Source organism: Nannospalax galili, unplaced genomic scaffold, assembly GCF_000622305.1.
Source record: "Nannospalax galili isolate Female #2095 unplaced genomic scaffold, S.galili_v1.0 scaffold945, whole genome shotgun sequence".
Classification (NCBI taxonomy): Eukaryota; Metazoa; Chordata; class Mammalia; order Rodentia; family Spalacidae; genus Nannospalax; species Nannospalax galili.
In genome coordinates this window covers 1,539,259-1,556,621 of record NW_008352650.1, presented here as the reverse complement: position 1 = coordinate 1,556,621, position 17,363 = coordinate 1,539,259, and the positions used below count along the sequence as shown (strand labels likewise).

The 17,363-nt window shown below is 56.2% G+C and overlaps 1 protein-coding gene across 5 annotated transcripts in view; it reads left to right on the top strand.

The window, feature by feature from the left end:
- The window catches only part of Tbc1d16 (TBC1 domain family member 16), a 104,504-nt gene extending 88,374 nt beyond the window's left edge, over window positions 1-16,130 (top strand). The window contains exons 4-12 of one of the 5 annotated variants that reach the window (XM_008849676.3): window positions 211-372; window positions 1,388-1,535; window positions 2,408-2,572; window positions 3,057-3,205; window positions 3,719-3,853; window positions 4,889-5,075; window positions 7,393-7,572; window positions 9,711-9,857; window positions 11,407-16,130. In XM_008849676.3, coding sequence (XP_008847898.1) covers window positions 211-372; window positions 1,388-1,535; window positions 2,408-2,572; window positions 3,057-3,205; window positions 3,719-3,853; window positions 4,889-5,075; window positions 7,393-7,572; window positions 9,711-9,857; window positions 11,407-11,655 — 1,522 coding nt within the window. In that variant the 3' untranslated portion in view covers window positions 11,656-16,130. Of the gene's footprint in view, window positions 1-210; window positions 373-1,387; window positions 1,536-2,404; window positions 2,573-3,056; window positions 3,206-3,718; window positions 3,854-4,888; window positions 5,076-7,392; window positions 7,573-9,710; window positions 9,858-11,406 lie in introns of all 5 variants that reach the window. The other 4 variants (XM_017802342.2, XM_017802341.2, XM_008849675.3 and 1 more) reach the window with 4 other exon arrangements.
- Window positions 16,131-17,363: the final 1,233 nt, after the last annotated feature.

Sequence of the window (17,363 nt, the reverse complement as noted above, 5' to 3'; positions counted from 1 at the left end):
GCACATGAATCGTAATGGGATACGTTCATCCACTCGCCCATCCGTTCACAGGCATCTGGGGTGTGGCTTCCTACAAGGCATGTTTGGTCCTATCCTGTGTGTTTAAGCTTGGGGTGTATATTACATGCCCCCCCCATGCCTCATCCTTTCCCGGAACTGGCATGGCAGAGATGTGAGAACAGAGAGCCCTCACACGACCTCCTCTGCCAGTTCCCCCTCCAGCTCTGATGCCAACCTGCGGTTCCCAGGCAGCAATGGCCTCCTGCAGACACCCCGCTGGGATGAGCCGCAGAGGGGGTGTGCCCTGGAGCAGATCTGCGGAGTGTTCCGGGTGGACTTGGGTCACATGCGCTCCCTGCGTCTCTTCTTCAGGTGAGACTCTGTCCTCCGCTTCCCGGGAGCCAGCTACACATGTGCATGTGTGTGAGCATGTGTGCCTGAATGCATGCCTGTGTGCACCAGTGTGCATGTGTGTACCTATATGTATGCCTGTGGCACAGTGTACATGTATGTATGCATGTACATATATGCACATGGGTGCACATATGTGGGTGCGTTTCTGGTCCTGTGTGCATCAGCGGGTCCCCTCCCTGAGTCATCTTCATCAGTGGTTGCCCACTGTGCTTGCCCAGCCATCCGCCACCCAACACCCCTGCTCTGCCCTCAAGGCGAAGGCAGCCAGCTGTAGCTGAGGACTCTGGCTCAGGAAAGCCAGCCAACCAGGGTGGGCACTGCTGAGTGGGTGGGGCTCAGAGTGTGTGCTGCAGATGCTCCACTCCAGGGACGCCTGCCCACAGGTCCTTTGCATCGTTGGCATTGCCCTGACCTTCTGGAGAGAGGTGGTCTTTCCTTTATAAGGAACCCCAGCCCCTACCTCCTGCCTGTGGTTTCCCACATCATCCCAAGACACCAACCAAAAGCCTGTGTGCAGAACAGCCGGTGGCCACGTCCCTGGAGGAGTCCCAGACCCCTCTTTCCTGAGTGCACCATGGCAGTTGGGGTGACAGTCTTGATGGGGTATAGGCAGCCTTCCTAGAGAAACCCTGTTCCATCCTCCCTGAATCCAGCTATGTATGTGATGAGATTGAGTGACACCTCCCCCCCACCCCTCGCCGCAGGGTCCAGATCTGCATCCAGTGAGCCCCCTCCCCCAGGTTTTCTGGGCAGCTCAGAAGAGGGGTGCCAGGACTCCCCAGGATCCAACTGCTTTGCTTCCCAGGCAGAAGGGGCACTGGGTTTTGTTGACTCTGCCCCTCACACCCATATCTACACTCCCCTGGGACTTGCTGGTTTCCTGCCTGAGGTGCTGACAGTGAGCTCTGATTAAACTTGGAAATAAAAACCTGCGTTATCATATTCACCCCCTCCTCCCACCGTGGCCCTTCAGTGACGAGGCCTGCACGAGTGGTCAGCTGGTGGTGGCCAGCCGAGAGAGCCAGTACAAGATTCTCCACTTCCACCACGGCGGCCTGGACAAGCTCTCCGAGGTGTTCCAGCAGTGGAAGTTCTGCACTGAGACGCACCTCAGGGACCAGGTAGCCCAGCAGAGCTTGGGGGCAGCCTGGGGTTGGGGGAGGAGCCAGCTGCCCACCCGGTGGGCCCAGGACCTCCCCAGCGAATCTTCTTCCCAAGTCTGGGTCTAGGAATTCCCGCACTCATGGACTCTCAGGGTGTGGCTCTGGGCGGTCTGTGGTCCCCAATGGCCGACTGACAGCATCGTGCTTGGGGTTTGAAATGTGTGCCCAGGCCTTTCTGAAAGTCTGTGCTCCACACTTGAAGACTGGTGTTTTGACAAGGCTCCCTGCCATGGTTTGTGCAATCTGCATACGGAGGTAATAAGAGTTCTTTAATCGCCTGTTTAAGGTACCGTGTGTGCTTATTAGCGCTGGGGCCAACTTTCAAACTCCACCCCACCCGAAGATCCTCCTGCTGCCTCCCCTTATTATGATACTGTGGCATGTCATACCCCGCCCCCCCGCCGGCATCCAGCACCCTTTGATTTTTGAATTAAATGTCAGCTGTGGTTTCGCCCTGGACTCGTGACTGTTCACGGAGACATTCTGACAGGCTGGCTCCCTGCTTGCTGAACAGCGGGCCTTTGTATGTGGCCGATCACATGGAATCTATTGCAGCCCCCTGCCCCCTGGCAAAGGGAAGTTGGGGAAAAGGGTATTAATTCTTGCAAATTCTTTGTGGCTGGGGCAGGAGACCGAGTGGGGGGAGTGGGCTGAGAGCTGCAAAGAGCGATTTTAGGGTGAAGGTATTTTCATTTTAATTGTGTCTAATTATACTTGCCATTTATGGGTTTGTACGCCTCCCAGAGGGAAGAAGGGGCTTTGACATCCTGGGAACAGCATCTCGGGATCCTGATCCCCCCGCCCCAGGTTCCTCTTCTCCTGTCCAGCAGGTTACCGATGAGAGGACATGCATGCAGTTCTCCATCCGAAGGCCCAAGCTGCCATCGTCTGAGACTCACCCCGAGGAGAGTCTGTACCGGAGGCTGGACGTGTCTGCCTGGCTTAGCCACCTGAATGAGCTAGGCCAGGTAGAAGAAGAATACAAGATGCGCCAGGTACTGCTGGGCCCCTGGCTCCCGCCTAGGAACCCTTGCCATCACCCGCAGGGACAGAGGGTGGGTGGCCAGCCACCCCCGGGGAGGGCTGGTCCCTGGTGTCAGGTTCCGACCGATGAAGCAGTCAAGGGTCTGCGCTGGGAAGAAAATCCAGCGGGTTTGGGGGATCCCGTGTGGGCCCTGCAGACTCTGCAGTATTGAAACACTGCGTTTCCAACCCCAGGGATTAGTCCATGACGTGAGAACAACACGTTAATCTCGGAGTGCCGCCCTGGGGGGGCTTTGACATTGAAATGAGCCGGTTTGTGTCCTGTATGGGAATGCGTCACCAGCACTTTCCCCTTGTAAACATGTGCAAATTGCCGGGGTCTGAATCGAGGCGAGGCGCGCCAAAGGCCCCACAACACCCATCTCTGGGGATTTGGGGTTCTTTGAGCTGCCCTGTGTTATACCCTCCCCCCCCAACTTGTGTTGCTTCCTCCAGGCCATTTTCTTTGGCGGCATTGATGTGTCGATCCGGGGGGAGGTCTGGCCTTTCCTGCTGCGCTATTACAGCCACGAGTCCACATCCGAGGAGCGTGAGGCGCTGCGGGCACAGAAGCGAAAGGAATACTCTGAGATTCAGCAAAAAAGGTGCCCTCCGCCCTGGGAGCCCTGTTGAACCACAGAGGGACATGTCCTTTGAGGGGCGATTAGAGGTGTCATTCAGCACTGACTACTGTTCCACAAGCCTTGGTTTCTTTGTAACGTGGGTCTCCCAGGAGCCAGGGCCACGGGCAGTCACTATAGGACACACACCAGGGCCCTTAGTTCACATGCTGAGGATTTTAGAATTCATGTTCAACAGACTTAACTAAGGGTTGATGGGGCCTCAGGTGCAGAGCCTAAAGTAAGCCCCCACCTGGGTTTCACTACCTGAGGGCAGCAGTCTGCTTCCCTTTGAGGGGCTGGACCTGGGTTAACATAAGGAAAGCCTTGACTACATCCCCTGACCCAAGCTGGAGAGCTGGCTATCCCCAGCAGCAGGAGTTGGATCTGTGGAAGGCAACTCCAGATCCCATAGTCTCCTGTACTGCCTCCTCCCTATGAGCTCCACAGCAGCCCCTGCACCACTGACTTCTGGGTGGTGCCCTGTCTGCCCTGCAGGCTCTCCATGACCCCCGAGGAACGCACAGCCTTCTGGCGCAATGTGCAGTTCACCGTGGACAAAGATGTGGTTCGGACAGATAGGAGCAACCAGTTCTTCAGAGGGGAGGATAACCCCAACGTGGAGAGCATGAGGTATCCCTCAGCCCTGGCCTCCCGGGTGCGAGTCTGGGGCCCCGCTTGAGCCTTTGGGCCTGTGGCTGTTGCCCAGCACTCCTTCCATGTTGGAAACATCCAGGCCCCAAGCAGAGCCTCTCCATCCCTGTCTTTCCTTGGCCCCTGCTCACCAAAGACGAGCCCCTCTGTGTGTCCTCCCATTTCCTAATGGGTGATCCTCTGGTGATAAAGCCACACAGAACCAGAGGCTGCCATCTTTGACATTCTGCTGCGACCTGCAAAATAACTGCACAAAATTAACAGCCCATAAAAACATCCCACCAGTCTACCTTTTGTCACAGGCAGTCGGCCGTTAAGAAAATCAGACATAGCTGGGCGTGATGGCGCACGCCTTTAATCCCAGCACTCAGGAAGCAGAGGGAGGCAGATCGCTGAGTTCAAGGCCAGCCTGGTCTCCATAGAGAGTCCCAGGACAGCTGGGGCTACAGGGAGACCCTGTCTCAAAAAGACCAAAATAAATAAATGAATGAATAAATAAAATAAAATAAAATCAGACACTGAGGCCAAGGAGATGCCTCAGTGGTTGGGAGTACTGGCTGCTCTTGCAGAGGGCTTGGTGTTTGGTTCCCAGCACCCACATGGACCATCTATAACTCTAGTTCCAGGGGATCTCACATCCTCTTCTGGCCTCTGTGGTCTTCACACATGGGTGCACTTACATGCATGCAGGCAAAACACGCATATACATAAAATAAAAACAAATTTTAAAAAAGTAGAAGAAAAAGAAAGGCCCGTATTCCTGCTGAGGCCCTGCTGTGCTCTGGTCCTGGTGAATGGTTCTCTGTGGCCTATTACCTCCTGAAAAGAGAGACCCACTGCGGTTCATCAAAGCCTGGACTGTTGACAGTCACAGGGCTGAGACACCTGTCACTGATGCCACTGCCACCAAGACCAAGATGAAGGAGGGACCCCGGTATCTGGGCAACAGGCCCTGATGGGGACGGCAAGAGCAGGATCCATCATGGTCCCCTTTGCTCCCCACCACCTGGTCAGGAGGATCCTGCTGAACTATGCCGTGTACAACCCGGCCATCGGCTACTCTCAAGGGATGTCTGACCTGGTGGCGCCCATCCTGGCCGAGGTCCTGGATGAATCGGACACCTTCTGGTGCTTTGTGGGTTTGATGCAGAATACAATCTTCGTCAGCTCTCCTCGGGATGAGGACATGGAGAGACAGCTGGTGAGCCGTGTGTGTGCGTGTGTGCATATATGTGTGCGTGCACCTGTGTACATGTGTGTGATGAGTATGTGTGTGAGCCCGTGTACATGTATGTGTGTGATGCTTCTGTATGTGTGCATATGGGCCTGTATGTCTCCCTGTGTAATGGAGGGCAGAGAGAGAGAGAGAGAGAGAGAGAGAGAGAGTCTCCTGTTGCTGTCAGGATTTTTTCTTTTAATAATTAAACTTTTTTTTCAATGTGTATGAGTGTTTTGCCTTCATGTAAGTGTGCCACATGCATGCAGTGCCCTCAGAGGCCAGAAGAGTGTCAGATTCTCCTGGAACTTGAGTCACAGATGGTTGTTAGCTGCCACGTGGGTGCTGAGAACTGAACCCAGGTCTTCTGCAAGAGCAGCTGGACCACCTTTCCAGCCCACTGCCAGGGGTCTTAATGGTGAAATGCAGCCGTGATATCAGGGGTCAGTGGACCACAGAAAACCAGGAACCCTGCTGACAGGACATGGACCTCCTGGGAAGATCTGGATAGCTACCTGAAGGAGTAGTATTGTCTGGGTCTGGGCTAGCCTCCCACCCCATTCTCCCTGCAGCTCCAGAGCTGTGCAGAGTGCTCCTTTGGTGGCCTTCTCCCACCCAGAACCAGCCTCCCTAGCAGAACAAGGGAGGGGAGGCCCATTCCACCTGGCTCGGATGTATCTGAACTGCAGAGCCCAACACAGTCAGTGCCCCGTGTGCCGTGGGAACAGAAGGGCTCCCAGTGTCACTCAGAGGTCCAACAGGCAGTCCTCATGTCCCCACCTCAGGAGACAGCTGACCTTTCTGAGAGGTTCAGCTGACTGATCTCAAGGCCTCAGAAGCAGGATCAACCTTACACAGACCAGGCGGCACTGAGGAGCCAGCTGGGAGCTCACCGCAAGACACCTGTGTGTGCCAAGCCCCTCTCTGGTGCCAGGCCTTGCATATGGCCTGCCCTCAGGCCTGCAGATGACCTGGCCTACAAGCTGACAGTGTGAGCAGAGGGTGTGAGGGCAGCAGCTGGCAGTGTGAGGTGGGGGCACGCTGACAGCAGTGCAAGGTGGGTATCCATCCAGGGAGCTGTAAGCCACGCCATGGCCTTAACCTGCCATGGGCCACAAAGTGCAGAGTCTGGCAAGTTGGGAAGTACCCCTAGATTCATCCTCCAGGGCCACACAGCCCCAGGCTCCATCTCCAACTGGAGCAAGGGTGATGGGGAGCCTCTGACCCTGTTCTGCAGCAGGCTGACCCCTAGGTAGGCACTCTGCCCTTGCTTCATCCTGCATTCGTATGATGTCAGGTTTTCACAGTACCTGGGGAGGCAATTACAGGGTCTGACGCCATTGCCTTGACGGCTGGCGGCACGTAGCTGGTGACTCATGAGCTGCTGGAGATTGATTTTCTAGTGGAGGCACTGAGGTCAGCAGCCCCCAAACAGTGGTGCCAGAAATAGCCTCCGTCAAGTCTCCACAGCCCAGTGACCCTGTGTCTCCAGGCTCAGACATGTCCCCTCCCTGCTCTGAATCAGCTCTGGGAGTTGATGGATCATGGAGACGGTGGACAGGGCTTCAACTGGGGTCCCATAGACAGTCCTACTCATCTTCCCAGGGTGAGTAGATGTTAGAAACAGCCCCCAGGGATTAGCTGAGGCCGGGGGTGACGTCCCACTGAGTCAGCCTCTTTGACCACCTAAAAGATCATTCTCTACCCAGGGCTGCACTCTTTCTGTAACAGTCTTTAAATCTGGATTGAACTGGTAGACAGATGTGAGCAGGGTTCCAGTAGTGGGGGGCTGGGCAGACGGTTCAGTAAGGGAAATACCTGTTACATGAGCATGAAGACCTGCTTTCGGATCCCTAGCACCCAGGTAAAATGCTAGGTGTGGCGGTGTGCTGGGGAGCACAGACAGGTGGAGTGGATCCCCGGAGCTTGCTGGCCAGTCATTCTAGCTACTTGGCAGGCTCTCGGTTCAGTGAGATGATCCCGCCTCAAAAAAATAAGGTGGACAGATAGAAGACGCTCGATGTCAACCTCTGGCCTCCACACTCGCCCTCATTCACGTGCGTAAACCCTTGTATGCATAGGTGTGTACAACTCCCCCCTACACACACACACACACACACACACACACACACACACTCATAATTTCAGTGGTAGGCTGACATCGTGGGTAACTGATGTGTGTGGCAGAGGCTTCCGGTGTGTGCTTTTCAAGGTTGGGGATTTCCCAAGGAGTGTTCTTTCTGGCCCGGGAAGGCAGTCTTGCCCAGGGCCTGGCTCACCTTCCCCTCCTCCCCCCGACTAGCTGTACCTGAGGGAGCTGCTCCGTCTAACGCACCCGCGTTTCTACCAGCACCTGGTCTCGCTGGGTGAGGACGGCCTCCAGATGCTCTTCTGCCACCGTTGGCTACTGCTGTGCTTCAAGCGAGAGTTCCCTGAGGCCGAGGCTCTGCGGATCTGGGAGGCCTGCTGGGCCCACTACCAGGTGAGTGGGGCACGTGCTGCCCCTAAGTACGATTACCATCTTGTGCCTGGCCTTTGGGGAAGGTAGGATGCATTACCCCCAAGCCTCCTCTAGTAGGGGGTGTCCTCCTCCTTACCCACCTACTGACCTGCCACACCACAGCTTCCCAGAGCCGCTGCTCTCCAGTTCCACGTGTCTGGCTTCAGATCTCACCGCCCATGGAACTGAAATACATGTCAGTTGGCTCATCACCACATTCCGGGCAGAGCTCCTTCTGTCGTAGCCAGTCAGTAGAGGAGCCATCCTTTCCTATAGTCCCAAAGAGAGCCTGGATCAGTGACATGGACATCTACTTGTGGTCTACCACAGTCAGCATCTTCTGTACCAACTCCCTTTCGAGCATAGGACTGACTGTCACATAGCTTTAACACCTACGCTAAACACAAGTGATCAGTGTAAGAGGGTAGGCAAGTTGCTTTGAATCTGTCAGCCTAAAAAAAGACCATCAAATTATGCAGAGATAGCTCAGCGGGTAAAGTGCTTGCCTTACAAGCATAAGTTTGAGTCCCTGAAACTGTATAACAATAAAGCCAGGCACAGCGGCACATGCTTGTAATCCCAGTGCAGGGGAAACAGACACAGGTCAGCCAGTCTGGCCTAGCTGGTGAGCTCCAGGACCCAGGGAGAGACCCTGTCTCAAAGCAAAGTGGATGGCTGACTCCTGAGATGGTACCTGAGGTTATCCTCTGGCTTCCGCATGCACATGCACATTCCCACGTGCACACACACCATGTGCATACACACAAAACAGTACCATGTGTTCAGGAGGGCAGGACCCTCCCCATCAGAGCCCAGCTTCATCCTACACCGGGGCAGCACACACTGGATGTCTCTGCCTGCCACACGTCTGCCACCTGCCACGTTGGTCCAACATTGGTGCCTCGCTGAAACCTGTCTGCCGGTTCGTCTTAGACTTCAGACTATTCCGAAGTGTGGCCCTGGGCTTGGTATGATATCTTGGGTGGCTGAGGAGGCTGAGTCAGGAGGAGTCACCCCAGCCGCCCCCTGAGGCTGTTGGTAGCACTCGCCTGTCGGCACCCTGTCAGCTGCCATCTTGTTTGAAACTTACAAAGCAAGTTCATGTTGCTTTCACTTTGGGCTCAGTGTTCACGTCTAGAATGATCACCTGATCAGCTGATGGTGGGCGGATGGGGGTGAGCAGTGATCCAGGAGTAAACTCTGAAGAGGAGTCACTGCTAGGTGAGGCCTTAGCTTCTGAGAAAAGCTTCGTGCCCCCTCTGCTGTGCCCCCTGCACTGCCCCCAAACTGAGATTCGTCCTGTGTTGTGCGCCAACCCCCATAGAATGTGGCCCACCCCACCCCACACGTTTCTTCAGGAACATTCCTTCCTGAAGTGCTCACCCCAGCTGGAGAAAGAGGCCAGGTTGGGAGACACCATCCAGTCCGGTTAGGTGGGTGACATCAGACTTCCTAGGGACTTCCTGGAACTCCCATCCTTCCTCCACCCTAGGGAGCCAGTGTGTACCAGAGGCCGAGGACCTTCAGGCGACCAAGCAGGAGGGTGCATGCAGCCAGCCTGCGTGCACAGGCTCCACAAAGTGGCCCTAAAGAAGGGCTGGGAGGGGCTCCGTGGGCATCTGGAAAGAGGGTTAGGAGCTGGAAGGTGGGGGCAGCAGGCCTTGGGGCCTCCGGGGAGTCACTTGGTGGGGATCTTCCCATGCCCTCAGGCCGTAGTGTGGGGGCACTCGCTAGGAATGCTTAGCCATACAGGACAAGCCACCAGGAGGTTGGCTCCCGGAAGTTCTTCCTTTCTGACAGGGAATGTTCTGGCCAGCCCTCTGTATACACATGACACCCTCAAGACCTCTGAGGTTAAGACCCCTCAGTGAGCGCAGTCTAGCTTGGGAAAAAGACGATCTTTGTTCTCAGACACCACCCAGCAAAGCACCAACAGCCAGGGTGCAACACAAACGTCTTCCACTCATGATGTCACAGCGGCCCATGGTGTAGCTGTCCACACAGCTAGGGAGACAGAATGAGCTGGAAGTGCAGGTGGCCCAGGACACAGGACTAGGACCCCAGCAGCCTCTGCTGGAGTTGCTCGTCAGGGCCGCTCTGAGCTCTCTGTCTCCCCACAGACTGACTACTTTCACCTGTTCATCTGCGTGGCCATCGTGGCCATCTATGGGGATGACGTCATGGAGCAACAGCTGGCCACAGACCAGATGCTCCTGCACTTTGGAAACCTGGCCATGCATATGAATGGAGAACTGGTACTCAGGAAGGTGGGCCCTGTCTTAGCTAGCCTTGAGGCCTTTCCCTGCGTGGAGCCTTACCCCACACCTCACAGGCCCACCCCTGCACGTGGGCCCCTCACCTCACAACTCCACCCCTGCACCTGGAATCCTGCCCCACACTGCATAGCTCCATCCCTACAGGCACAACCCTCCTCTTACCACACAGTCCCACCCCTGTACACGGAACCCTGCCCCATATCACATAGCCCGACCCCTGCGCATGGAACTCTGCCCATACCACACAGAACCCTGTCCCATGCTGCACAGCCCCACCCCTGCACATGGACCCTGCCCATACCACACAGAACCCAGCCCCACCCCTGCACAGGGAACCCTGCCTCTCACCTCACAGCCCCACCCCTGCACAGGGAACCCTGCCCCGCGCTGCACAGCCCCACCCCTCCACAGGGAACCCTGCCCAATCACACACAGCCCCACCCCTGCACATGGAACCCTGCCCCACACCGCACAGCCCCACCCCTGCACAGGGAACCCTGCCCAATCACACACAGCCCCACCCCTGCACATGGAACTCTGCCCATACCACACAGAACCCTGTCCCATGCTGCACAGCCCCACCCCTGCACATGGACCCTGCCCATACCACACAGAACCCAGCCCCACCCCTGCACAGGGAACCCTGCCTCTCACCTCACAGCCCCACCCCTGCACAGGGAACCCTGCCCATACCACACAGAACCCTGCCCCACACCGCACAGCCCCAACCCTGCCCAATCACACACAGCCCCACCCCTGCACATGGAATCCTGCCCCACACCACATAGCCCCACCCCTGCACATGGGTCCTGGTCCACAATCAGACCTCCATCTTGTCCCTCCCCCTCTACTGGGTTTGCTCTGCCAAGTCCCTGGGGATCAGCATCTGCTGTGTAGCCTAGTTGTGCAGTTTGCCCCCACTTGGTTGTCATGCTCCTCAGGGGGCCAACACAGCCTCCCGCACCTGCTGCAATGCCTGAATGCCCAGCCCGGGGTGGGGGCTCTTTTCAGCCCAGAGCTAGGAAATTAAGGAGGAGGCAGGCCCTGGGGAGAGCACAGCTTTCCATCCATGGGTGGGTGGAAGAAAGGGGGACCTGGAACCTCAGCCGCCTCTTCCTCCTAACACTCTAGCTGGCTTTGTTTCTAGTTCCAGTTCCTCTGGTGGTCCATGGGGCAGAGAGAAGGGGTCCTCGGGCCAGTGGCCCTGCACTGCACAGGACCCCTAGACAGACCTTACGGAGGCTGAAGGTGACTCCATGGGGGCAGGGACACAGTGCCAGGGCCTCCCAGTGGCCAGAGGAGGTTGGGGCTGAGTCAGAGGGGTCCTGCAAAGAAACAGGCAGGGCCACATGGACAGGGCCGGCCGCTTTGGTCCTCTTCACCACAGGAGTTTTAGTCTTGTGTCTTAAGCCACCCAAGGGCCTCGTGATCCCATCCCTCTGTGCTGCCCGCACGTAGTGAGTCTGTGAGGGTGGCACCCACTTCAGTCTTCTGCGACTCCCTCAGGCACCTTGTGATCCCCCTTTCCCTGTCTCTGTAGGCCAGGAGTCTCCTGTACCAGTTCCGCCTGCTGCCTCGGATCCCCTGCAGCCTACACGACCTGTGCAAGCTGTGTGGGACGGGCATGTGGGACAGTGGGTACATGCCTGCTGTGGAGTGTGCCGGCCACCACCCAGGCTCGGAGAGTTGTCCCTACGGGGGCACGGTGGAGACATCTTCACCTAAGCCCATGACAGAAGGCAAGAAGGGCCCAAAGGTGCCGCGGGAAGCCTTTGGTTTCCGAAGATAGGGAAACCTCTGTCCTCAACAAGGGATTGAGGGGACCTCATGGAGGTCGTGGGCAGTGGGAGGGGGTGGGGATGGGCATGGAGGAAAAAGGATCGCAAGGAAATGCCTCTGGCCACTGTGAATGGTTCCATGATGACCACATCAGAGTCCAGAAGTGACAGCAGGTACCAGCCACCCTGAGAAGTCAGCTCCTGAAACATTGGCCCAGGATGCCTGGCTGATCCTCAGGATGCACCCAGAGTTTGCTGACCCTCTGGACTGGCCTGGAGATTTCAGCATGGCCCAGGTGACCCTTCTCGTCAGGCAGTGGACAAAGCAGAGTCTGGAAGGGCCTCGTCCATCCACCAGCACCAAAGGACTCAGGGGAGCAGGACGTCCTGTTGAGGCAGAGACATCCCTGCAATCCAGATGCTTCCTAACCAGACCCTGTGCTCTGAGTGAGCCAAGGACGTTTCGGAAGTTTCCCCGGCCACAGCTGCAAAACTGGTGTGGCGACATCTGCAAAAAAAGCAAAAAGGAAAAAAAAAGAGAAAAAAGAAAGACAAGTTGGAGAGCAGGTGTTCAGAGCCGGCGTCCCACACTGTTTGTGTGAGTGTTCTGTGCTCTGCTGTGAGAAGGACGGGCCCACCCCAAGCTAGAGCCATGGGCTGGTGGACAAGTGTCAGATGCAGCCCCACTGGGGTTTCCCCTGAGGACCCAAGATGTGGTCGATGATCTTTCCACCAAAAACAGCGACCCATGGGAGCCTGAATGGGTTGAAGGGTTTGCACAAGGCCCTCTGATGAGCACCTGCTCAGTCCTGGGAAGGGGGGAAGGAGAGTAACTGCTCAGCCAAGACAAAGGCTCCTGAACCAGCTGAGCGGGTACTCCACGCCCCCACCCCCACTCCCCCACCCACAGGACCTGGGTCCCTTCTGTGTTCACCATCCATCAGCGTCTCCACTGGCTGTGCTGCACTGGGGTACTCTGCCTCTTAAGACCCCGCCACGACCCTGTCCTTCAAGGCTAAGGATCAGAGTCAAGGGTGTGTCACAGAGAACTAGCAAAGAACCTTGATCAAGGGTTGAGTTGGTATAGAACAGAAGGCAGTTGGGGGGGTTCTTGGCCTTTCACACCTAGAGGGGCGCTGCAGGACAGCGCCACATTTAAGAAGTGTTTCTCAGGCTGGGCGTGGTGGCGCACACCTTTAATCCCAGCACTTGGGAGGCAGGGGCAAGTGGATCTCTGTGAGTTCAAGGCCAGCCTGGTCTACATAGTGATTTCCAGGACAGCTGGGGCTACGGGGAGACCCTGTCTCAAAAAGACAAAAAAAAAAAAAGGTGTTTCTCAGCAGGAAAGTGCTCCCCTTTCTCCATGAGCCCATCTCCTCTCTGCAGACTTGCTGTCCAGGAGCCTTTGGAGGTCATCCTAGAGTCTCAGTGGTGTCTAAATCTTGGGGTACTGCCTATTACAGTGCAGCAGTGAGGTCCTGGGGGTGAGCTTTTCATCTGCCCTGCTTTCCGTGTGGCTCCTGACCCCCTTGGGAGCTCGAGCCACAAAGAGGCACGTTTGTCCATCACCACAGTAACACTATACAGGTGATAACCCCAGTGGCCTAGACCCAACACACACACCTCTTTGGGTCAGCAGTCCAGGCTGGCCAGTGTTGGTCTTGGATAGGGATGGTTGATTCTGGGGTCACAGATTCTAAAGTCCCAGTGGGATACTTGCTGTGTATTCTGGGAGGCAGCACTGGTCTGTGGTTCTCGGGTCACCCCATAAAGAAAGGTGCGTGTGTAAAGGTAGGAATGGGCAGTGTCTTTCTGAGCCTTGGTGGGCACCACACTTGCGAACCACCTGATGGGTCAAGCATCTGGTGGTACGGAAGTGAACCCCCGTCTCTGGGTCTGCTCTGAATGTGACAAAAGCCTGGGTGAGGACCGGGGCCACTGTCCCAGTCTGCCCACCATCCCCAGGAAGTCTAGGTATAGATAACCCCTTTCCCAGGGAGAAAGACAGCTTCTGTCCCACCCCCTCCCCAGGACCGCATCCCTATGCTGTACCCCAGCTTCTGCATACTCTCCTGTGTTGGATGGGCACATAGGGAGCAGGTCCAGGGACCTAATCACCCTGGAGGGTCTCAAGTAGAAAGCATTTTTTCTGAGTCTCTGGCTCCCACAGTCCCCCAAGTGCTCCCCAACACCTGACCTGGGCTGGCTGCAACCCTATTCAAGGTGTCCCCACACCCCTCACACCCCTCTGGACACTTTCCGTGGACTGCAGAGACCCTGGTGTCACCTGCATCGTCAGGCCAGCTGGAGACTCTGCAGTGTGGGTGTGTGGGCTCTGTAGGAGCCTAGCTTGCCTCTGAGGAGCTGTGAGGCCCCACCCTGCACAGCAACTTAATCTGGATGCAATTAGAGGAAACCAGCCAAAACCCTGCGGCAGCTGTTACCCCAGGATTATTCCCAGCCAGCAAAAGGCATTAGGGTGATAATTCAGTCATTAGACTTCTAGCCTTCCTACCGCCAGGACGTGCAAATCAAGGGTAATCAGCCTGCACGCTGTCCCGGCCAGGAGACTTATTTAACCCATTTTTTAAAATGACACTTAATGTTACTGGCCAGCACGTGTATATGCGCATACTTAAAAGTTGGGGCATCCCGCCCCGCGACGTTGCCTGATGCCATCCAAGGCCTCTGGGAAGAGAGGACATCTTAGATGTGTGTGTCCTGGCATTGACGGGGCAATGTGTGAGGCATGATGCCCACCTAGGAAGGGGCTGCTGCTGGTTCATTCCCCTGGCAGGGGGTATTGGACATTGCTTCTCCAGAAAGTTCCACCTCAAGTCCTGACCAAGAGGCCAGCCCACATCTTCAGAGGAGCAGAGCTGGGTCTGTTAGAGGTCTTGGGCCCTGTGGTCCACAGATAGTACTTCCTGGTTCCTGAATAACCAAGGTCAGGGAGGGGAGGGGGAAGATTTTGACCTTGACTTTTTTTTGAAGCTTTCCTTGAAAGCAGTGTGAAGCCATGGAGGAGGTGAACACTAGCCCAGATGAGGGTCCCCTAGAAGCAGGGTCTTTGATGGCCTTGGCCTCAGAGGGGCGGCGCAGTGGGGAAATCCGGTGAGGCCTGTAATGGTCCTCAGCTCTCCTGCCTGCTTTTGTATATTGGTTTTAGTCCCGTCTGGGTCTTGTTGCTGCTGTGCTGAGGGGTCTACCCAGGACCGTGCCTGTGCTAGGGTGCTGCCCCTGCTGAGCAGTATCCCTAACTCCTGTCTGCTCTTGTTTGGCAGAATCAATTCACAGTGCCCAGAGCCCCCCGGAGCTCCTTCCGTGTCAGCCTCCTCCCCCTCCGAGGAGACTGGGGTGCCAGGGACACCCTAGACTGGCCTAGCAGCAGGAAGGAGCCTGGCAGAGACCCCTGGAAGTTGCCTTGCCTAGGAGGGGAGAGGATGACAGGCCCCCTGGAAGAACTTGCACACACAGGGGGTGTGGCCTGGGTCAGAGGCTGGCTAGGATCAGCCACCCAGCTGAGCCTCAGGGAGGGAACCTGGAGGCTAGCCTAAGGCTAGGTCTGCTAGGTCCCTGAAAAGCCAAACGGCCCCAGGACCTTATGTTTCTAACGAGACCGGAATGTGTTCTGTCTTGATCTAGTAAGAACCACCCCAAATCTAAGACTCCAGATGCCTCCCTGGGGGTGAGTGGGGCATCCCTGTCCCCAGCTGTTCCCTTTGCCAGTACAAGGAAGGCCCTCAGTCAGGCTCCCTCAGAGGACTGCTGCTGTGGGGACTCTCGTGTAAAAGTTGCCACGGAGGTGGCTAACCATGGCCCAGGGACCTCACCTGCCACTCAGGGACGAGCCCACTGGCCTTACCCTTCCACAGCAGTGACTGAGGGGGACCACCCATCCCACCTGAGCACTCTCCCCTGGTTTGGAGTCAGCACATCTGCCTTGCTGTGTGTGTCTGATGCAGAGGGCCAGCCTCTCTGTGCCTCCTATGTAAAGTTGACCCCACGCTGCCCACCTCTGCCTACCCTGAAGAAAAAATGAGCCACAAAGTCTCCTTTGGCAATCGCGGCCTACATGTGTGTGGGTGTGCACACGTGGATGTGCAAAGCTCTCCCATGGACCGCCTTACCTTACCCCTCAGCTGTGGAGGCACCTGCTGCCACCTGGCCTTTAAATACACTTCGTCCAGTTTCCAGGTAGGAAGGTAGAGGTTCCGGTTCAAAGAGATCAAATCACAGTACTGCCTGCCTTCACACTTTCAGCGTAAGGAGGACAGGTTTGTTGTTTTTAAAGGAAAAGTTCATGAAATTTCCACAGACATCACCAATGTCTATGGAAAGTGATTTGTTCTGTGTTTTGTTTTGTTCTTTTTTAAAAAAACAATTCCCCTCACTGGTCAGGGTCAGGACTGGTCTCCATCATGACCGCTGTTAGTCACCACTCATGGATTCCATACAAAATAAATAAATGGTATTGCAAGAAGAACACGTGGTCCAGTGCCTCTGAAGAAGGGCTCGTAGGACTTTCAAGGTCAGACTGAGGCAGGCTCTGAGGCTGGGCAGAAAGGCCTGGGGGAGAGCCAGGAGGGCCTTTGGACATGGCTAGCCTACTTGGCTCTTCAGCTGCCCTGAGATTTACAGGGAAGGGACCTGAGGTGGGGGGACCAGGAGGGCTGACCGGCAGGCCTTGCTCTAGGAAGGCCAGGAGGAAGGATTATACCAGGTCTGGCAGTGCAGAGATGCTGGGAGCACTCAGGAGCACTAAATGGGCCTTAGGATCATTGACTGCGCACACGGACACCGAGCCCAGGCCTCCCAGCGCCCGGAAACCCCAACAGGCTTGGAGAGGCGCCTTAGCCGCCCTGTTCTGATTTCAGGAAAAGCCCAAGTCAGCTTATATGAACTTAAGGAGATGAATGATGCATTTATCTTTGGTGGGTGTGAGCTGGGCATCACAGGGGAGTTTCAGGCATCATTGCTGGGGTCTTACTGTTCAGCTGGCCCTGAGAGTCGCAGGGAACACAATATAGGGATTATAAGAGCCTGGGCTCTTCAGAAACTTCTGGGTAGGGACTCTAGGTTCCCCAAAGCACTATTTGCGACTTTGAGCTGCTCCCACATGGCTTGTGTGCACCCTGGTGTTCCCCTGCTGGGGACTGGGGTGGGGTGGGTAGCCTGATACTTGTAGCGCTGGGTGTCTGCTGTCAAGGGTCTGCTCACCTTGTACCTACCTGTCATTGATTTGGACACCTTTGTGCCCTGTGTGCCCCTGTGAGGCTGGGCATGTGCCAGGTTAGGTGTCCAAAGAGGTAAATGCCTGGGTTCAGCACTGTGCGCAGCTGCTGGTGCCCTGTAAAGATACTTCCATCCGCTTGGAAGTTAGAGGACCACTTCCCCAGCCTGCCTAGAAGCCAAGTCCCACTCTCAACAGAGAGTCCAGGGGGCTGTCTTGGCCAGCAGCCAAGGGAACAAGAGGTGGCCATGTTGCTGCTCACAGCCTTGGTCTGTCTGACACAGCCTGTGGTGACATGGAGCTGAGGAACAGAGCAGCTTGTCCTCAGGGAGGGATGGTGCATCCCCAGTGGACAGTTCCTCAGGCAGCCGAGGCCCGTGACAACTCCAGCCTTGGATCACAGCTTGGGATGGCCTGGACCCATTGAAGTGGGGTGAGCTTAGGGAGTCCCTTAGGGCCTGGGACACTCATCCTGCCCCTTGCAAT